At 38.4% G+C, this 23,113-nt stretch overlaps 1 protein-coding gene across 3 annotated transcripts in view; it reads right to left on the bottom strand.

The window, feature by feature from the left end:
• Positions 1-23,113, bottom strand: part of FAAH2 (fatty acid amide hydrolase 2) — a 217,511-nt gene that overhangs the window by 175,810 nt on the left and 18,588 nt on the right. For all 3 annotated transcript variants that reach the window (XM_070067362.1, XM_051827718.2, XM_070067361.1), the window contains exon 3: positions 13,092-13,228. In XM_070067362.1, the coding sequence (XP_069923463.1) occupies positions 13,092-13,228 (137 nt within the window). The remainder of the gene's footprint in view (positions 1-13,091; positions 13,229-23,113) is intronic.

Raw genomic sequence — 23,113 nt, 5'->3', positions numbered from 1 at the left:
CAATCCAGCTCTCTGCTGTGGCGTTGGAAATCAGTAGAAGATGGCCCAAGTCCTTGGGTACTTGCACTCATGTGGGAGACCCAGAAGAAGCTTCAGGTTCCTGACTTTGGATCAGCCCAGCTCCAGACATTGCGGCCATTTGGGGATTGAACCAGTGGAAGGAATACCTCTCTCTTTCTCTCTCTCTCTGCCTCTGTAACTCTGATTTTCAAATAAATAAATAAATCTTTAAAAAACTAATGATGGGGCTGGCACTGTGGCATAGCGGGTAAAGCCACCACCTGCAGTGCCGGCATCCCATATGGGTACTGGTTTGAGTCCTGGCTGACCCATGACCAATCCAGGTCTCTGCTGTGGCCTAGGAAAGCAGTAGAGAATGGCCTAAGTCCTTGGGCCCCTGCACCCTTGGGGGAGACCTGGAAGAAGCTCCTGGCTCCTGGCTTTGAATCAGTGCAGTTCCAGCCATTGTAGCCATTTGGGGAGTGAAAAAGCAGATGGAAGACCTCTCTCTCTCTCTACCTCTCCTTCTCTCTCTGTGTAACTCTTTCATGTAACTAAATAAATCTTTAAAAAATAAAAAAATAAAAAAGTAATGATATATGTTATAGCACAGCAAAGCATAAAATCATCATGCAATGAAAGAAGCCTGGTACAAAAGACCTATTTATATTTACATTTTAATTTTCAAAAATAAAAAAATCTATAAACATAAAGTAGTCTATTGGATGCATTGGTCAGGGGTGAGACTAGAGATTACTGCAAATGTGAAAGAATTTTAATTGAGGTAAATTTATGAAAAAAACTTTTTAATTTGTGTAATTAAATGTAGTGAATTGTATTATTTATAAATTGTGCATTTACAAAGAATGATTCTTCTTCCATATTAAGTGAACTAAAAACATAACCTTATTTGAACGAGGAAGACCAAAAAAATCCAAACTAGGAACATTATATAAAATAACTTGCTGTAACTCTTCATAAAAGTCAAAATAGAAATCCAAGCTGGCTTAACAGGAAAAAGATATGCTGATTTTGACTAATGGAAGAACAGGGAGGAAGCACATTCTCAGGGGAAAGTAAGAGAGATGTTTGCTGAGAAAAGTCTACAGAAAGAAGAGAAACTTTGTGGAGCAGTGGGAATGTTATAACCATGCAGCGTTGAATGAGATACCACCAAAGAAAGTGTCTGGTAGGGATGGAATCTTTTCAGAATCGGGTGAGAGGAACCTGCAGCAGCCCATATCAATAGTGATATTGCCTGAGGAAGAACCTCATGATCCCCATTGACTTGAGTCCAAAGCTTAAGTGCTAGCAGAGGGCAGGGTGCCCATACAACCTCCTGAAAGGAGAGCACATTGTTTTCTTCTCCTACTTGAACAAAGCACCCAAAAACCAGCAGGAAGAAAGTACCATTGTAATAATTCATGGTCTGCGTGTGACTAGGGGATTTTATCAGAGTGACAAAATGTGGTCCTCAGAGTTTGAGTCTGTCCTGGAGGGTTGGCAGAGGGAGGGGTGTCCACTTAGGTCCATGAAGTAGGGGCACATTGCTCCCTTCCCCTTACTCTATCAAGGTTCTGGACTCAACTTGTGAAGGCTGACAGACTGAGCTCTGTCAATCAGGTAGATGTCTCCAATAACACTGTGGCTCTCTCCATGGATTTGAAGGATCACAAGGCTGAAAGTGAATACACTGCTCCCTGTGACTGTGGGATCCATATGCCCTATTACTGTGGGAATCCTGTGACTGTGTGATAAGTCTTAGGGTTTGGCTATATTTTTGGACAATCACTGAGTCTGGCTGCAGAGGCTTGGAGTTCCCTGCTAGGGTGTGTCACTGCAGAGGGCTCTTGCTAACACCAAAGAGCACACAGATCCTTTGTGTGGTTCATGTGCCTAAGTGGCACTATTTTCTCACTCTGGTAAACTTGTTTAACTTGATAGAGAGGGGCTGAGGCTGTAAAACATGAAAGCTGGTGTGATCATATGATCATACCCTCTCTGCTTGCTGATGGTAGAAAAGATCTACCATGCCCATCTTGGGTGTCAACCTGGACTCTATCCCCACAACTGAACACTGGGCAGAGTGCTCTGGCCACACCCAGGATACACCTCTAGATATCTACAGAAGAAGCAGACAGTGCAACTAACCCATATATGCACATTTCAAAGATAAAAGCCCTAAGAGGAGAAAATCAATAAGTTTTCCAAAAATAGTGAAAAATAAACATAGAAATACAAGAAACATGAACAAGGGAGATAATATAAATATGCAATGGAAACAATAATTCAATATTAGATGTGGAGAGACTGATGAAATACCTGAAAAGGAAACCAAAAGAATGATCATAAGTTTACTCTAACATTTCAGAGAAGTAAATGAATGAGAGAAAGCAATCCAAGCACGACATGGGCAAGAAATTCTGCTTGGAGATGGAGATACAAAAGCAAAATCAAGCTGAAATATTAGAAATGAAGAATTTAATATGTCAAATAAAAATACAGAGAAAGGTCATAACAAAAAGACTCAATGAGGCAAAAGAAAGATTATCCAGGCTAGAAGACTGATCTTTGGAAATATCTCAGTCACACACACACACACACACACACACACAAAGAAAATATTAGAAAAATGGAAAACAATGTGAGATATGTGTGGAATATCACAACAAAATGAAACATGTGTGTCTTAGGAGTTCCCTGAATCTATAGAAGCTATAAAAACAGAGAACTGATTAGAAGACCTATTCAGTGAAATAACAGCAGAAAATTTCTCTATTTTGGAGAAAGATGTAGACATCCAAATAGAGGAAGCCAACAAAATTCCTAATACACATGAAAGATAAATATACACTATTAAACATCCTAGTCAAATTTGCAAAAGTAAAACATTAATATACTAAAATGTGCATGATAGAAAGGCTAGATTATCTTCAAAAGATCTCTAAATAGATTGACAGCTGATTTCTCATCAGAAACCCTAAGGGCTATGAGAGAAAGGAGAGACATAGCCCAAGTCCTAAAGGAAAAAATAAGCTATTGATCCAGAATACTGTACCCAACAAAGCTCTCATTTATAACTGAAGGCCATATAAAGACATCCAAAACACACAGAAATTTGAAAAATTTGTCACTACTCATCCAGCCTTACAAATGATACATAAGGATATGCTACACATAGAAACATAGAAACATAGTCAACATTATGAACGAAAGGGAAGGCACATAATTACCTAGTAAAAGTACAAAGGAGACCAAAACAAACAATACAAATATTTATGGAAAAATGGCAGGAAAATCATTACTTTTCAATAATAACCTTGAATGTAAATAGCCTAAATTTGATAGTTAACAGATACACTGGTTGAATAGATTAAAAAGCAAGAATCATCTATTTACTGCCTACAAGAAACACATCTCATCAGCAAATACCGATTGAATGTGAAAGAATGGAAAGAGATATCCCGTAATAATGGAAATTTAAAACAAGCGGGAGTAACCGTCCTAATATCAGATGAAATAGACTTTATGAGAAAAACTGTTGAAAGAGACAAAGAAGGTCATTGTGTAATAATTAAACGATTAATTTGACAAGAAGATATGATGATAGTAAATGTATATTCACCAATGCTAGGGTGGATAGCTTTTTAAAACAAATGCTAGTTGATGTAAGTGTATAGTATAGTGTACTATAATATAGAGTATCCTATACACTAGTAATGGGAAACTTCAACACCACACATTCACAAATAAGCACATTAACTAAACAAAAAAATCAACGAAGAAACAACAGAGCTAATCTGCAGTATTGACCAAATGAATCTCATTGTTATCTACAGATTATTTCATCTCACAGCTACAAAATACACATACTTTTCATCAGTTCATGGAATTTCTCTAGGATAGACAATATGGTAGGACATAAAACAAGTCTCAATGAATTAAAAAATTTTGAAATTGTATCACATATTTTCTCTGACCACATTGAATGGAGCTGAAAATTAATAATATAAGAAACTCTAGACTAGAAACAATGACATGAACAGTCCTTGTTTTGACAGTCAAGGAACAGTTTTCTTATTTTTTATTTTTATTCTTTTCTCTTCTTCATACTTTATGTTGAACTTTTTACTTAACATAGATTTAATCATATGTATATAAAGTCAATTGAAAATAGATCTCAGTAAAAAATAAGAGGGGTAATATGAGAGGTAGAAGGAAGTTTGTAACTGTAAAGCTGTATAGCTCTGCATGTAGTCCTAAAGGATTATTTCTAAGGGTACAGTTTAAAAACTTGTCATGGGACTCCAAATCCATTAAAATTGGTGATAAGAGTGCCATCTTAATCGTTAAAGTGATCATATTAAGTGTTAAAGTGAATATATACATAGGAATAAGTGTGGAAGAGATCATATAAATAGCATGAAATGGCTATACTAATAATAGACAGAATTATAAAAGAAGGAAATGTCCAATATGGGAAGCAGTCCACACAACAGATGCATAGAATGACAATCACTTTAACTAACACTCTGACCTGTGAATCAGCTCTTAAGGCATTTGGATGTGGCTGAAAAGCCCATGAGAGCATTTAATGCATGAAAAGCCAAGACACTTTGGCAAAAAATATCCTACATGAAGTATCTCTGTGAGTGAGACCCCAGTGGAAAGAAGGGGCTATCAAAGAAGGATGTACTTTTCTCTGAAGGGAGGGAAGAACTTCCACTTATGGCCTTGTCCAAATACTGATGGAGTTTATGGTCACAAAAGGATTCCATAGCCTTGACAGCTCATGGCAAGAGCCTCAGATGATCACTGACATCATAAATAAGTGTTAATTGTTAAATTAACAATGGGAGTCACTGTGTACTTACTCCCTATATCAGACCTCTGTCCTTAATGAGTTGTACTATGAGAATTAATGAAACACTTGTTCTTAAACAGTACTTTATACATTGTGTGTGTGTGGTGTGTGTGTGTGAGTGTGTGCAAACTGTTGAAATATTTATTTAGACTTGGTCCTTGGTATATAAATTTAATTAAAAATGAATTTAATAAAGAATGGGATGGGAGAGGGAGTAGGAGGTGGGAGGGAAGTTGGGGTGGGAAGGTGGATAGGGGGAGAAGAACCACTTTATTCCTAAATTATACCTATGAAAGTTACATTTATTAAAAAAAGGAGAGGCCGGCATTGTGGCACAATGGGTTAACACCCTGGTCTGCAGTGCTGGCATCCCATATGATGGAGCTGGTTTGAGACTCAGCTGCTCCACTTCCAATTAAGCTCTCTTCTTTGGCCTGAAAAGCAGTAGAAGATGGCACAAATCCTTGGGCCCCTGCACCCATGTGGGAGACCTGGAAGAAGCTCCTGGCTCCTGGCTTCAGATCGGCACAACTCCTGCCGTTGCGGCCATTTGGGGAGTGAACCAGCAGATGGAAGACCTCTATCTCTCTGCCTCTCCTCTCTCTGTGTAACTCTGACTTTCAAATAAATAAATAAATCTTTAAAATTTTATAAAAGGAAACTCTAGACTATATGTGAATGCCCAAAGACTAAACAGTGTGCTCCTGAATGAACAGTGGATCATAGAAGAAAACAAGAGAAATTGAAAAATTCCTAGAAATGAAGGAAGATGACACACAATATATCAAAACTTATGTGATACATCATAATAAGTCTGAAGTGGCAAAATCACAGGCATTAGTACCTACACCAAGACATTGGAAATATCTCAAATAACTCACAAAAAGAAGAACACAAATGAGTAAAAGGAAAGAAATAATAAAAATTTCAGGGCCGGCGCCGCGACTCACTAGGCTAATCCTCCGCCTAGCGGCACCGGCACACCGGGTTCTAGTCCCGGTCAGGGCGCCGGATTCTGTCCCGGTTGCCCCTCTTCCAGGCCAGCTCTCTGCTGTGGCCAGGGAGTGCAGTGGAGGATGGCCCAGGTGCTTGGGCCCTGCACCCCATGGGAGACCAGGAAAAGCACCTGGCTCCTGGCTCCTGCTATCGGATCAGCGCGGTGCGCCGGCCGCAGCGCGCCGGCCGCGGCGGCCATTGGAGGGTGAACCAACGGCAAAAGGAAGACCTTTCTCTCTGTCTCTCTCTCTCACTGTCCACTCTGCCTGTCAAAAAAAAAATTTCAGGTGAAATAAACAAAATTGAAATAAAGAAAACCATACAAATTTTCAGTGAAATGAAGGTCTGGTTTCTTGGAAAAAAATAAGCAAAATTGTTAAACCATTGGTCCAACTAACCAAAAAAACAAAAAGAAAAAACACACAAATTAATAAAAGTATAAATGAAAAGGAGATGTTATAATAGATACCAAAGAAATAAAGAGAATCATCAGGGATTAATACAATTTTGTGTTAACAATTGGAAAATCTAGAAGAAATGGAAATATTACTGGACACACACAATTACCAAAATTGGGTCATGCAGACATGGAAAATAAAAATAGATCAATAACCAAGATAGAGAATGAATAATTAATAAAAACATTTCCAACAAGGAGTAGCCTGGGATAGGATGGCTTCATTGCTAAGTCTTACCAAACTGTCAAAGAAGTAATCCCAATCCTTCTTAAACTAGTCAAAACCATGCAAATATAGGCAATCCACCCAAACTCTTATCTCCAAGGCCAGCATTACCTTAATTCTAACATCAGAAAAAGCTAAAAAAAAATATATAGATGAGCTTCCCTGATGTACAAAGATGCAAAAACCCTCAATAAAATACTAGGTAATCAAATCAAAAAATACATTCAAAGTATCTTTCACCCACACTAAGAGAGATTTATCCCTGGTATGCAGGGATAAAGTATTACATTGTACATCAACAGTCAGGACAAGAGCTGATTAAGTCACTGCTTCTCATAGTGTCCATTTCACTTCAACACGTTTCCCCTTTGGTGCTCAGTTAGTTGTCGCCAATCAGGGAGAACATATGATATTTGTCCCTTTTGGACTGGCTCAATTCACTCAGCATAATGTTTTCCAGATCCTGCATCTTGTTGAAAATGACCAGATTTCGTTGTTTTTGGCTGCTGTATAGTTTTCAATAGAGTACATGTCCCATAATTTCTTTATCCAGTCTACTGTTGATGGGCATTTGGGTTGGTTCCAGGTCTTAGCTATTGCGAACTGAGCTGCAATAAACATTAAGGTGCAGACTGCTTTTTTGTTTGCCAATTTAATTTCCTTTGGGTAAATTCCAAGGAGTGGGATGGCTGGGTTGTATGGTAGGGTTATCTTCAGGTTTCTGAGGAATCTCCAGACTGACTTCCATAGTGGCTTAACCAGTTTGCATTCCCACCAACAGTGGGTTAGTGTCCCTTTTTCCCCACATCCTCGCCAGCATCTGTTGTTGGTAGATTTCTGAATGTGAGCCATTCTAACCGGGGTGAGGTGAAACCTCATTGTGGTTTTGATTTGCATTTACCTGATTGCTAGTGATCTTGAACAATTTTTCATGTGCCTGTTGGCCATTTGGATTTCCTCTTTTGAAAAATGTCTATTGAGGTCCTTGGCCCATCTCTAAAGTGGGTTGTTTGTTTTGATGTTGTGGAGTTTCTTGATTTCTTTGTAGATTCTGGTTATCAAACATTTATCAGTTGCATAGTTTGCAAATATTTTTCCCATTCTGTCGGTTGCCTCTTCACTTTCCTGACTGTTTCTTTTGAAGTACAGAAACTTCTCAATTTGATGCAATCCCAAATGTTAATTTTGGCTTTGACTGCCTGTGCTTCTGGGGTGTTTTCCAAGAAGTATTTGCCAGAACCTATATCTTGCAGAGTTTCTCCAATGTTCTCTAATAATTTGAGGGTGTTTGGTCGTAGATTTACGTCTTTAATCCATGTTGAGTGGATTTTTGTGTAAGGTGAAAGGTAGGGGTCTTGCTTCTTGGTTGTGCACGTTGAAATCCAATTTTCCCAGCACCATTTATTGAATAGACTGTCCTTACTCCAGGGATTGGTTTTGGATCCTTGATCAAATATGAGTTGGCTGTAGATGTTTGGATTGATTTGTGCTGTTTCTATTCTGTTCCATTGGTCTATCCATCTGTTTCTGTACCAGTACCATGCTGTTTTGATAACAACTGCCCTGTAGTATGTCCTGAAATCTGGTATTGTGTTGCCTCCGGCTTTGTTTTTGTTGTACAAGATTGCTTTAGCTATTCAAGGTCTCCTGTGTCAACATATGAATTTCAGCACCAATTTTTCCAGATCTGAGAAGAAGGTCTTCGGTATTTTGATTGGTATTGCATTGAATCTATAAATTGCTTTTGGGAGAATGGACATTTTGATGATATTGATTCTTCCAATCCATGAGCATGGAAGATTTTTCCATTTCTTGGTATCCTCTTCTATTTCTTTCTTTAAGATTTTGTAATTTTCATCGTAGAGATCCTTAATGTCCTTGGTTAAGTTTATTCCAAGGTATTTGATTGTTTTTGTAGCTATTGTGAATGGGATTCATCTTAGAAGTTCTTTCTCAGCCATGGCATTGCCTGTGTATACAAAGGCTGTTGATTTTTGTGCATTGATTTTATACCCTGTTACTTTGCCAAACTCTTCTATGAGTTCCAATAGTCTCTTAGTAGAGTTCTTTGGATCCCCTAAATAAAGAATCATATCATCTGCAAAGAGGGATATTTTGAGTTCTTCCTTCCCAATTTGCATCCCTTTAATTTCTTTTTCTTGCCTAATAGCTCTGGCTAAAACTTCCAGAACTATGTTGAATAGCAGTGGTGAGAGTGGGCATCCCTGTCTGGTACCAGATCTCAGTGGAAATGCTTCCAACTTTTCCCCATTCAATAGGATGTTGGCTGTGGTTTTTTAATAAATTGCTTTGATTGTATTGAGGCATTTTTGGAAATATGGTTTTCTTCTCTGATTTCTTTTATCTTTGAACTATGTACCTGTGACTTAGTGGATTGTCTGCTCCTTCCCTGGATATTCAGATTTGTTTGTAGGGTGGGGCCAAGGAATTCTCTCAGTGCTCAGAGGTGCTCAGGGTGCTCAGGGTGACACCCAAGATGGGCATGGTATATCTACTCTATTGTCACCATGGGGGAGATTATGATCACAATGACTGGTGCACTCATTATCTTAATTCCTCTCTGCCAAGGTGATCAATGTCTTGGGTGAGTCCATAGTGTCTACACACTCCACCCATGAGGTGCATGAATTGCACAGTGCACAGTGTGAGCACAGAACCCTCTGAAATGCCCCACCCCAGGCACTCAGGAACTCTGAACTTCTGAAGCCAAGCAAGATTCAGTGATTTCCCAGAGACCCAGCTACATCCCAGGCCTTATCATGCAGTCACAGAGTTCCCACAGTCATAGCATGCCAGGCTCCCACAATAATATGGAGGATATACACTCTCAGCCCTGTGAGCCTGCTTTATTCACTGATAGAGCAGAGGCATTCCCAAAGCCAGCTGCTTATTGGTATTCTGTCTTGGCAACTTGAGTACAAGCATCTGCGATGTAGTGAATAGAGGAGAGCACTTGTCATCCTACTCTGACAATCCTCCAGGCCAGACTTAAAGTCAGTGGGGACTGAAGATTTATCCTTCAGATAAAATCCCCTATTTTTGCGCACATGAGCCACAGCAGCCTATATTTGCCTTATTAAGATGGCACTTCCTCCTCCCTGCACTTCCTCCCTGCTGGATGCCAGGCACCCTTGTGGGGTAATGGGTAGCAGTCAATGTTCTCTCCCTTCCCTAGGTTAGAAGGGTGCCCTGTCCCCTGCTCGTAGTACAGGGCAGACTCAAAATCAGTGGAGTTTACAAGGTTCTTTCTCAGGCAATATTAGCACTGACACAGGCAGCTGCAAACTCCTCTCAACTTACCCTAAGAAGGTGGAATCCACTTCAGTACATGGCTGCAGTCTTTGCTGGTGGTGTTGCTCACTGCTGCATGTTTGTATTGTTTGTGCTGCCCTATGGCATCTCTCTTCCTTCTGTAGAATTTCCAATGCGAGTTTCCCTTTAATTCTCCCCTGGGATTGCAGTTACTATTCTTTTCTTCTGTTATCTTCCAGATGTAAAAAATCAGGTTATCTTTTCCATATTCACTAACCCATCTTCAATCCCCTCAAAATTTTTATTCATAAAAAGAGAAGAGATTTCATGCATTTCACAGATACAATTATAAGAGGATAACAATACTCCCCTCCCTTCCTTCCTTTCTCAGATGCCCCTCGTTCCTTCCTTTTTGTTCCCTTTAATTCTTTCAATAAATACTTCCAAATTACTTTATATTCACAGGCTTATGATCACATTGACTGGTGTGACCACTGCCAAGGCAATCAAGGTCTGGGGTGAACCCAGTGTTTACACACCCTACCCACACAAGTACATGAACTGCACAAAAGATCTGTGCAGTCCTTAGTGTTAGCACCACTAGCCATCAGTTTCAACAAAAAATAGAATATTTCTATGCAGGAAAATAGACAAGGGCTATAAACAATAATCAAATCATAAAATGGAAGTTTCATTCAATAGATGAAATATAAATACAATGGCCATAATCCACTTAGGATCATTAGCCATCAATAAAATGTAAATCAAACCACAGTGAGCTTTTACCTTACCCCAGGCAGAATGCATATTATCCAAAAATAAAAAAAAAAATTAATGCTGGTGAGAATGTGGAGAAAAAGATGCCCAAATATACTGTTTGTGAAATCATAGTAAAGTATTACAATCATTACTAAAGAAGGTAGGGATATTCCTCAGATATCTGAAAAGATATCTAACAAATGATCCAGCTGTCCCACTCATGGGAATTTACCTAAACAAAATGAATATGAAATCATCTCATTTCATAAACTGATGACTGGATAAAGAAAATATGGCATATATACATGATGGAATATGACTCAGCCATAAAGAATGAAATCTTGTGTTTTGCAACAAAATGGATGCATCTGGAGAGAATTTTAAGCACTTATTCAGACTCTTTATTTTGTATGAACCTAATTACATTTCCCCTTCTTCAATCGGTTTTCTTTATTTGTATATTTCTAGGAATCATTCTATTCAAATGTCTAATTTACTGGAATGATGTTTTTCATGGCATTACCTTACAACTTCTTAAAGATATTGAGGAACTGTTTGATTCTACTTCTTTCCTTCCTGCTGTTATTATTTTATGTTTTATTTCTGTTTTTTCTTGATATTATAGCTAAATGTATGCCTGCTTTGCTGTTCTTATTAAAGAACTATTTTTTTCGTTTCATTGATTTTATTCATTGTTATAGTGTTTCCTATTGCATTGATTTCCATTCTGATCATTATTGTTTTGTACCCTCTAACTTGCTGTGAGTTTATTTTGCTCTCATTATGTTCTAGCTTCTAATATGTAATTGCACATTATTGATGTGAAATCTTTCTTCTTATCAAATATATTCAAGAAAGCTCCCTCTAAGTATTGCTTTACCTGTATCCCATAAGTTTAATTATCTTGTTACTTGGGTTTTTGTTCTCTATTTAAAAGTTCTCTCATGATTTTTCCTTTGGATCATGGGTTATTTAAATATTTATTGTTTAATTTCCAAATACTTGAGATTTTAATTTATTTTAAAGGAAAACAGGAAGTTGCACAGTAAGAACTGTATTATAGAGAAAATGCAGCCGTTTATCATAATTCCATGTTGGCTTTAGGCAAACTAGTGTAAGTTTCTTGGACCTCAATTTATTTATCTCAAAAATAATAATAATTGCAATAACAATATAATAATAATACTTGTAAAATTCTTTTAAGTTTCCTGCAGTATAAATTAGTGCTAAATATAGCACCCGCAAATGCCACACAGGTCTAATAGAGAACAACCATTATCATTTGTCTTTTCAATGGGATTTTTGAATATTTTCCTACATTTCAAAATTGAAGAAGTAAACCCATGTTCCTACCATCCTTTTTCATTCCTTTCTTATTCTTTTTTTTAAATTTATTTAATGAATATAAATTTCCAAAGTACAGCTTATGGATTACAATGGATTCCCCCCCCCCATAACTTCCCTCCCACCCGCAACCTTCCCCTTTCCCTCTCCCTCCCCCCTTCCATTCACATCAAGATTCATTTTCAATTCTCTTTATATACAGAAGATCAGTTTAGCATATATTAAGTAAAGATTTCAACAGTTTGCAACCACATAGAAACACAAAGTGAAAAATACTGTTTGAGTACTAGTTATAGCATTAAATCACACTGTACAGCACATTAAGGACAGACATCCTTCCTACATGAGGTGTAAGTGCACAGTGACTCCTGTTGTTGACTTAACAAATTGACACTCTTGTTTATAGCGTCTGTAATCTCCCTAGGCTCTTGTCATGAGTTGCCAAGGCTTTGGAAGCCTTTTGAGTTCACCAACTCTGATCATATTTAGACATGGTCGTAGTCAAAGTGGAAGTTCTCTCCTCCCTTCAGAAAAAGGTGCTTCCTTCTTTGATGACCTGTTCTTTTCACTGGGATCTCACTCGTGGAGATCTTTCATTTAGGTGGTTTTTTTTTTTCCAGAGTGTTTTGGCTTTCTATGCCTGTAATACTCATGGGCTTTTTCAGCCAGATCCGCGTGCCTTAAGGGCTGATTCTGAGGCCAGAGTGCTGTTTAAGACATCTGCCATTCTATGGGTCTGCTGTGTATCTCGCTTCCCATGTTGGATCATTCTCTCCCTTTTTTATTCTATCAGGTAGTATTTGCAGACACTAGTCTTGTTTATGTGCTCCCTTTGGCTCTTAGTCCTATCTTTATTATCAATTGTGAACAGAAATTGATCACTTGGACTAGTGAGATGGCATTGGTTCATGCCACCTCATTCCTTTCTTATTCTCTTAATTTTTACAATGACATACTTTCAGTTTATGTTATAATCATCAGCTTAGCCTGCCACTAGGTAAAGAATTAAAGAAATAGTAAGAAAAAAAAACACTACTCCTCAACAGTAGAAACAGAGCTGTAAACAATAATCAAATCTCAAAATGTCAATTTCATTCATATATATAAGTTTGGAAAATGCTTTTGACTTGTGAGATCAGCCCACATTATTAAAAAAATACATAGAACAGGACCTTGTAGCTGAAATGCTTCCTTTACTGTCACAGGAACCCCAAGGAAGGGCCATTTCTTTTCTAGTGTGGCTTCATCTTCCTGCTTGTCAGCTAGCTTTTGATCTACAGCATGAGCCTCCTTCTCAGCTGCTTCAAACCTAGGAAGAAATGAACCAGTGCAAATTGTAACTACATAAAATAATGATATACCAAAATAACGATATACTTAACTTTATTAAAGAAACCTAAGAAGATTGATGTACATGTCAAGAGTCTTAGAAAGTTGACGATTTGAGACATTGATTGTTCCTTTCAGAATTCATCATAAGAGCTAAAATCTAACATAGTAAGAAATATTAACACAGAAGGTTGGTTGGTGTACAATTATTTGCCCAGAAAAATATATAAAAGCAACCCATCACCAAATAAATTATGATATATAAAACAAACAATTGCATTACTGAAACAAAAATGGTTTTGATTGAAAGTTTTGCTGCCCTTTCGAAATTCCTACAATTTAATATGTTTTAAGTGGAAAGAGAATTTTGCAATGTTATATTTCTGGCATAATCTCAACCACATGTAAAAGTACATTTTTGAAATTGAAACAAAAAGTTAATAATGAATAACCACTTATTATGTATAAAATATTTTGTTATTGGCTATTGCAAATGTTCTATAATAAACATATAGCAAGAGCAGAAAGCAATATAATTAAGTAACCATGCCCAAAAGAACAAACTGTAAATGCATATTAATTGTATATGTATATAATTCCTAAACTATTCAATTCCGATGTATTTTATCAAATGATAATTCTTCAAAAGAGTATTTATTTGTTAATTTGAAAGTCAAAGGGGGGCCGGCGCCGCGGCTCACTAGGCTAATCCTCCGCCTAGCGGCGCCGGCACACCGGGTTCTAGTCCCGGTCGGGGCGCCGGATTCTGTCCCGGTTGCCCCTCTTCCAGGCCAGCTCTCTGCTGTGGCCAGGGAGTGCAGTGGAGGATGGCCCAGGTGCTTGGGCCCTGCACCCCATGGGAGACCAGGAAAAGCACCTGGCTCCTGGCTCCTGCCATCGGATCAGTGCGGTGCGCCGGCCGCAGCATGCCGGCTGCGGCGGCCATTGGAGGGTGAACCAACGGCAAAGGAAGACCTTTCTCTCTGTCTCTCTCTCTCACTGTCCACTCTGCCTGTCAAAAAATAAATAAATAAATAAATAAAAAGTCAAAGGTGCCGGCACTGTGGCATAGTAGGTTAACCCTCCATCTACAGCGCTGGCATCCCATTTGGGCTCCAGTTCAAGACCTGGCTGCTCCCCCTCCAATCCAGCTCTCTGCTATGGCCTGGAAAAGCAGTAGAGGATGACCCAAGTCCTTGGGCCCCTGCATCCAGGTGGGAGACCTGGAAGAAGCTCCTGGTTCCTGGCTTCGGATCGGTGCAGCTCCATTGTGGCCATTTGGGGAGTGAACCAGCGGATGGAAGACCTTTCTCTCTGTTTCTCCCTTTCACTGTCTATAATTCTACGTCGCAAATAAATAAAAAATCTTTTAAAAAAAGAATTCAAAGTCCTTCAAAAAAAAAAGAAAGTCAGAGTTACAGAGAGGAGAGACAGAGAGAGAGAAAGAGAGAGAGACAGAGAGAGAGACAGAGAGAGAGATCTTCCACCCACTGGTTCACTCCCAAGGTGGCAGCAAAGATCAAGGATGAACCAGACAAAAGCCAGGAGCCAAAAGCTTCTTCCAGGTCTCCCATGTGGGTGTCAGGGGCCCAGATACATAGGCCATCATACACTGCTTTCCCAAGTGATTAGCAAGGAGCTGGATCTAAAGTGGAGCAGCTGGGAGACAAACCTGTGTCCTTATGGGATACTGGCATCACAGGCAGCAGCTTTACCCCCTACACCACAACGCTGGCCCCTAAAAGAACGATTTTAAATATTTTATATAACATGTCATTTGACTTAAAAAATAACTTAAATAGAAAGAATATTCAGGCTTCCCAGAAACAATAATGAGACTTATTAGTTACTTCAAGAAATAATCAAAATATTCAAACCAAAGGAATATGATAAAATCAATTCCTTTAAGATAAACAAATATTCTGGAGTTTCATTTCATAAGTCTATGACCTATACAATTTCTACTATTTAATTTGGTTTTGGTTGCCTCAGTTTTAAATATATAGCAGGAAGGTGACTGTGAGGGTTCTTTGAAAAAAAAATGGACGCAAAGCATTGTTGCTAGCACCAAAGACAAGTTTATTCACTGCCAGGTATATACAGCAGTATTCCAGAAATAGAAGAAACATGAGTTCTAGAATGTTTCAGGATCATAGATGTTGTTGATGATACTTAGCAGTCATTTACTTGTGCCAGGCACCAAAATGAACATTATACAATCACTCAGTAATAACAATCATGTGATATAGATACTATTATCTACGATTTACATATATGGGAAAGTTAAATTATTAATAATCTTGCCCAGGATTGCACAGCTTCTAAATGGTAGAACAATGGTTTTATACTAAGGTTGAGCTGGGTCTGTAGCCTAAGAACATAGATTCTAGAATTGAGTTCACAAATAAGGCAGTCATAAGCCATTTGTGATTATTGAGCATTCAAAATACAGCCAGTACAATGTGTTGAAATTATATTTTTACATATTTAATTAAATAATATATATTATCAAAATCAATCTTCTCTGCATGTTTTCACTTTTTAAGTGTAGCTTCCAAAATATTTTAAATTGCATAGACAGCTCACATTTTGTTTCTTTTGAATAATATGTAAAGAGAGAATGCATATATTTGCATACTCATCCACTATTTAGTTTGTCTCCTTTGGCAAATTATTTAACTTTTTGCATTGCAGTTTCCTTATATGTATACTGAAGCTAATAGTAGTTACCTCACAGGATTATTCATGTGATTAACGATGCCAAGCATTTGTAAAGCATTTCAACAGCATCTGGAACATTGTAAACACTCAGATGTTCATTATTACTAATGTGAACAATATTTATTATTAAAGATAACAGGAATCTCTGGTAGGAAGAATTAAAGGTGAAAGTATAAGAAAACATGCTCCATTTTAGTCTATTGATATATTAGTCTAGCCTCTGCTTTCTGAGAACTACAGGCCTGCCAATAATGGTATGAATCCCGTTCTCATGTATATACTATATATGCTAATGCTATCAATAAAGTGTACTCTTGACCCAGGAGAAATTAATAAAACAATCTCTCTCTCTCTCTCTCTCTCTCTCTCTCTCTCTTTCTCTTTCTCTTTCTCTTTCTCTCTCTCCTTCCCTCTGTTTCTCTCTCTCTCTCTAGCTCTCTCCCTCCCTCACTCTCTACCTCCCACAGTTTCACTAAAAGATAGAGTAATAAAGTTCTTGGACTTCCCAGAGCCGAAAGGGTACTTAAAGTCATGAAATCGTGTGTGTGTGTGTTTGTGTGTGTGTGTTTGTGTGTGTGTGTTTGCGTGTATTTGCGTGTATGAAATTCCAGAATGAAACCTTAAGAAACAATAAGATATGTTTGATGTGTAAGAGGTAAATAAACAATAGAAGAGAGCTATCATAGAAACCAAAGGTAGTGATAATTTCAAGAATCAGATAATTAAAATTTTGAAAATGATAGCAACATGTACCATTTGTTAAGCAAATTTTATTTGCTAATCCCTGTCTTTTATATTCATTAACTCTCTTATTTCACACAGTTCCATACAATACATAACATTTGCCCTATTATATTGATTAGGAAACAGAAATAAAGAGAGGTAAGGATTCAAAGTAATGTTGTCAGTTTTCTGCTAAATGGAAATTATTAATGGTACCTCAACTGCCTTTCTTTCAATGCCTATGCCTTTAGGATAAATGGGCCCACAAACTAGTCTTAGGGGTATGATTTATTGTTTGTTTAATACAATCACAGTCATGCTATTCATCTTCTCAGAAATCAGTTTATCTACTATTATGTGGCCATAATTTTGGCTCTGGAGACATGAGTCATGGCAGTCCTCCTATGCAAATCAGAACTAGCCTGAGACTAAAGCTGAAAATCTAAGGTGTCTTAAGCAAAAGACTGAATACAAAGGTAAATGATGACATTTTTCATGTACTGAATCAATCAATTCTGGAACTAACTTACCAAAGGATAGTGCATTTTGTGGGACAACATATTTTCATTATTGTTTCTGGTTCATTTACAACTTGGTTTTCTGTAATTTGCATTGAAAAGCATCCAAAATAATAGCAGAGAATTTTTAACTTAGTGATAGGAACAGAAGCTAGATTTCTGTGAATGTAGATGTATAACAGGAATTGAGAAATTCAGAGAAAATAAGTGTTGACTACAATTTCTAGAATCTTAACTATGTCAGAAAAACAATGGTCAGCCTGAAAGGTACAACAAAATATTAACCTGAAAATATAATCTTCCCTCTGCTAATAAAGCTTTTGGCCACATAAAAGGCAGTGTATCAGAATGGTCAGATCCAAGGCCTTGGAGTAAGATTGTTCTGGGCAAATAATGTGACTTTGAAAATGAGGCCTTTCTAAACTTGTTTCTCCAACTAGAAAAATCATGATTGTAATAGGACCTACAGGTAGGGTCTGTCATTTGAATGCATAAAACAGTAGCTGCAGCACAGAGGAGCCACTCAATAAATGGCAGTTATTACTGTCTTCATTATTCGTATCATCAGGTTTTCCTGATACTCGGTGCAATCTCTGACAGGAAAGTCAAAAGATTATAGTTATAGCAGATTACAACAAAGCTAAATTACCCAAATCACAGAACTCAAGGAAGTGGCAATATGAAAGCAAGGAAGTAAGCTACAAGCTGCATCAGAAAAACAATGATGAGGGGCCGGCGCTGTGGTGTAGCAGTTAAAGCTGCCGCCTGCATTGCCAGCACCCCTTATGGGAGCCAGATCAAGTCCTGGCTGCTCCACTTCCAATCCAGCTCTCTACTATGGCCTGGGAAAGAAGTAGAAGATGGCCCGGATGCTTGGGCCCCTGCACCGGCTTGGGAGACCTGAAAGAAGCTCCTGGCTCCTAGCTTTGGATAGGCACAGCTCCAACCATTGCAGCCATATGGGGAATGAACCAGAGGATGGAAGACCTCTCTCTCTCTCTCTCTCTCTCTCTCTCTCTGCCTCTGCCTCTCTGTAACTCTGCCTTTCAAATAAATAAATAAATCTTAAAAACAACAACAAGGAAAACTGAAGCAGCTACTTCAACATGTCCCATTAGTACTGATTTTATCAGCCCCATTTAATGACAGCTTATTTGTTGACAATGTTAAAATGGGTTTCCTGGAGCACTTGGCCCCCAGAGTTTCCCAATTAGGTAGGGAGCATAGACAATTTTCCCAGTTCTATTCTTCCCAAGGGCGGGGTAGAGTAGAGGTATTGCCTTAACTATGTATATTTTCCTACAATTTTGAAAGTTCCTTCATTAACATTGCCCAAACTTGAACCTCATTTAATCATTAAAATCAGAGAGCTCCAAGAGAAGGCTGAAAGAGGCAGAAAGGGAGGGCTCAATTTACATCTTATATCAAGGAAACCAGATACCTCAACCAAACATCCTTAACTGTGCCTCTGTAGAGACACAAAGAGGATAGGACCTAATGGTGATTGTGACACCAGAATAATACTTAAACTTGCCGATATGTAGCAAGCAAAACACTTTAACCAGGTCTGAGAAGCATTTTTATAAATCTATATATCCAGAATTCCTTTTCTCATGCAGTTATCTAAGTAGAACATGGGGTAGGGAAATAAAATGCAAGGAGAATTTTATGCCCATACTTTTGTGGAAAGATATACAGCCCACTTACCGCTATCACTGCATACTATTACCTTCTGGTTAACTCTTACTCATTCCTCAGGGCTCTATTTTTACAATGTTTCTTCTAGAAAGCCTTCCATGACACCTATTTAGTTTTGGATAGATACACCTTCTCTGTGCTTCCATCATACTCTACTTCATACATTATTGGAACTGTAATTCTACAGTGATCTCAACATTGGTTATTTGCATGTTTCAGTGACCAAAGTGGGGGATAAAAGAGGCCAGAGACTTTGTTTTTTCATCTTTGTATCCCCTAACAGCCAGCCTAGGGCCAGGAACATACGATGGTACTTTAAAATTTTGAGGGAAATGAATCAAAAGGTAAGTTTTTGGTGCAAAAATTTGTAATCAATGCACAGTTTTTTCATCATGTGCATTTACCATGAAATTTTTAAAGTTACCTCACACTAAGCATTTAACAAACACTTGTGGCATAAATGAATGAAAGGATTGGACACTTCACAAACATTTGACTTTGTGAAACTGTAAACCTTGGGGCCGGCGCCATGGCTCACTAGGTTAATCCTCCGCCTGTGGCACCAGCATCCCATATGGGCACCGGGTTCTAGTCCCGGTTGCTCCTCTTCCAGTTCAGCTCTCTGCTGTGGCCCGGGAGTGGAGTGGAGGATGGCCCAGGTGCTTGGGCCCCTGCACTCCCATGGGAAACCAGGAGGAAGCACCTGGCTCATGGCTTCGGATTGGCACGACACACTGGCCGTAGCGACCATTTGGGGGGTGAACCAACAGAAGGAAGACCTTTCTCTCTGTCTCTCTCTCTCACTAACTCTGCCTGTCAAACAAAATTAAAAAAAACTGTAAACCTTAAGTGCCCATATTATTTTCACATGTTAAAGTTTTACTCAGAGTCAGAAACATGCATCAAATAACGCAATAATTAACATAAGATGAATTCCATTCAAAGTCTGTGTGTGTATTTTTCTGTTTTCCTATTTCCTATTTCTATACACTAGGCATCTCAGCAAGCTTGCCTTAACAAAATTTGATCATTTTTCCATTCATTATTGTGTTGTCTATATTCCTACTAACTAGAGTATTTTTGCTTTTTAGTTGTTAAACTTCTTATTCAGTAAAGTATTAAGCTTTTTACTGTAATGTAAATTTAAAATTACATCTCAAAAAAAGAGAGATGGAAAGAAAGGTGGGAGGGAGAGAAGGAGACAGAGGGATTGAGGAAGAGACTATCATTATATTCTTAGAATTGTATCTATGAACTATATTGAATACGTATAAAACTAATAAAATTTAGAAAACCAAAGTTCAGAAAGAATGCACTAATCAGCTGGAATGCATGACCGTAGACGCTCCAGTGTATAAGACATAAAACTAGTAGCAAATCTCTGCTTATTCAGGACAGGAAGAGAAACAGTGAAATATAAATCATATTCAAAGAAGATTTGGAAAGCCAACATACTATAAGAACGTAACAAGTTGCAATTAGTGTTTAAAAAGAATTTATACTTGATCAGCATAGCCCTGACTGTTAATGAACAACTTAATACATTATCCCTCTTAGTAGTTTTTTTTATCTGTTCTATTTAATATGACTGATTTAGTTCTGTAATTGATGCACAGTTATTCTTAAGTGTTGAAAATTAACTGAAATGTGATCCCTGTTGAACATGGGAGTGGGAATGGGAGAGGGAAGAGATGTATAATTTGGGACATGCTCAGGCTGACTTGCCCCAAGTGGTGGAGTTGGAAGCATACCAGGGGATTCCAATTCAATCCCATCGAGGTGGCATGTACCAATGCCATCTCACTGTTCCAGGTGATCAATTTCAGTTCACAGTTGGTCATGGTGGAGGGACTGGGAGTCAAAGGGAGCACATAGACAAGTCTAGTACCTGCTAACGCTAACCGATGGAGTAAATAAAGGGGAGAGTGATCCAACATGGGAAGTGAGATACTCAGCAGACTCATAGAATGGCAGATGTCCTAAATAGCACTCTGGCCTCAGAATCAGCCCTAAAGGCATTCAGAGCTGGCTGAAAAGCCCATGAGAGTATTTCAGGCATGGAAAGCCAAGACACTCTGGCAAAAGATCTCTGCGAGTGAGATCCCAGTGGAAAGAACAGGTCTTCAAAGAAGGAGGTACCTTTCTCTGAAGGGAGGAGAGAACCTCCACTTTGACTATGACCTTGTCTAAACAAGATAAGAGTCGGAGAACTCAGAGGGCTTCCATAGCCTTGGAAACTCATGACTAGAGCATGGGGAGATTACTGATGCCATAGACAGGAGTGTCAATTGGTAAAGTCAACAACAGGAGTCACTGTGCACTTACTCCTCATGTAGGATCTCTGTCCTTAATGTGCTGTGTATTCAGATTTAATGCTATAACGAGTACTCAAACAATATATTTCACTTTGTGTTTCTATGGGGGTGCAAACTGTTGAAATCCTTACTTAATGCATACTAAACTGATCCTCTGTAAAAAAAAAAAAGAAATTATCAATTCCCAACTTGACTCTCACTGGGATTAAACATGACAATAGGTCTGATCTGATTTCATCATCATTTAAAAAAAATCATCTATTATTTTTCACTTTATGTTTCTGTGTGGGAGCAAACTGTTGAAATCCATACTTAATGTATACTAAGCTGATCTTCTGTATATTAAGATAATCGAAAATGAATCTTGATGTGAATGGAAGGGGAGAGGGAGTGGGAAAGGGGAGGGTTGTGGGTGGGAGGGATGGTATCGGGGGAAGCCATTGTAATCCATAAGTCGTACTTTGGAAATTTTTATTCATTAAATAAAAGTTAAAAAAAAAAAAAGAAAAAGCAATCCCAAAATTAATCACAAAAGACCCAGAATAACCAAAGCAATCCTGAACAAGAAAAATCAACCTGGGGCCGGTGCTGTAGCGCAGCGGGTTAACGCCCTGGCCTGAAGCGCCAGCATCCCATATGGGTGCCAGTTCTAGTCCTGGCTGCTCCTCTTCCAATCCAGCTCTCTGCTGTGGCCTGGGATAGCAGTGGAGGATGGCCCAAGTTCTTGGGCCCCTGCCCCCACGTGGAAGACCCAGAAGAATCTCCTGGCTTCTCGCTTCGGATCGGCTCACCTCCAGCCATTGTGGTCATCTGGGGAGTGAACCAGCAGATGGAAGACCTCTCTCTCTGTCTCTACCTCTCTCTGTAACTCTCTTTCGAAAAAATAAAATAAATCTTTAAAAAAAATCAACCTAGAGGCATCACAATACCTAACTTCAAAGCATACTACAAAGCTATAGTAATTAAAACAGCATGGTACTGGTATAAAAATCAATATGTAAAAAAAGGGAGAGAACAATCCAACATGGGAAGCAAGATACACAGCAGACTCATAGAATGGCAGATGTCCTAAACAGCACTCTGGCCTCAGGATCAGCCCTTAAGGCATGTGGATCCGGCTGAAAAGCCCATGAGAGTATTTCAGGCATGGAAAGCCAAGACACTCTGGGAAAAAAAAAAAAAAAAAAAAAAAAAAAAAAAAAAAAAAAAACACCTAAATGCCTAAATGAAAGATCTCCGCGAGTGAGATCCCAGTGGAAAGAACAGGTCATCAAAGAAGGAGGCACCTTTCTGTGAAGGGAGGAGAGAACTTCCACTCTGACTACAACCTTGTCTAAATATGATCAGAGTCAGTGAACTCAAAAGGCTTCCATAGCCTTGGCAACTCATGACAAGACAAGAGCCTAGGGTGATTAGTGATGCCATAAACAAGAGTGTCAAATTGTTAAGTCAACAACAGGAGTCACGGTGAACTTACTCCTCATGTAGGATCTCTGTCCTTAATGTGCTGTGCATTGTGATTTAATGCTATAACTAGTACTCAAACAGTATTTTTCACTTTTTGTTTCTATGTGGGTGCAAACTGTTGAAATCTTTACTTAATATATTCTAAACTGATCTTCTGTATATAAAGAGAATTGAAAATGAATCTTGATGTGAATGGAAGGGGAGAGGGAGAGGGAAAGGGGAGGGTTGCAGGTGGGAGGGAAGTTATGGGGGGGGAAGCCATTGTACTCCATTAGCTGTACTTTGGAATTTTATATTCATTATATAAAAGTTAAAAAAAATTTAAAAAATCAAAAAAAAAGAATTTATAATTTTTTGAAGAAATACTAAGTGTCAGATTATATGTTCAACACTGAGGATACCAAGATAAATAAGACATGGCTT

Source organism: Oryctolagus cuniculus, chromosome X (assembly GCF_964237555.1).
Source record: "Oryctolagus cuniculus chromosome X, mOryCun1.1, whole genome shotgun sequence".
In the NCBI taxonomy this organism is placed as follows: Eukaryota; Metazoa; Chordata; class Mammalia; order Lagomorpha; family Leporidae; genus Oryctolagus; species Oryctolagus cuniculus.
This window is presented reverse-complemented; position numbering and strand designations above follow the sequence as displayed.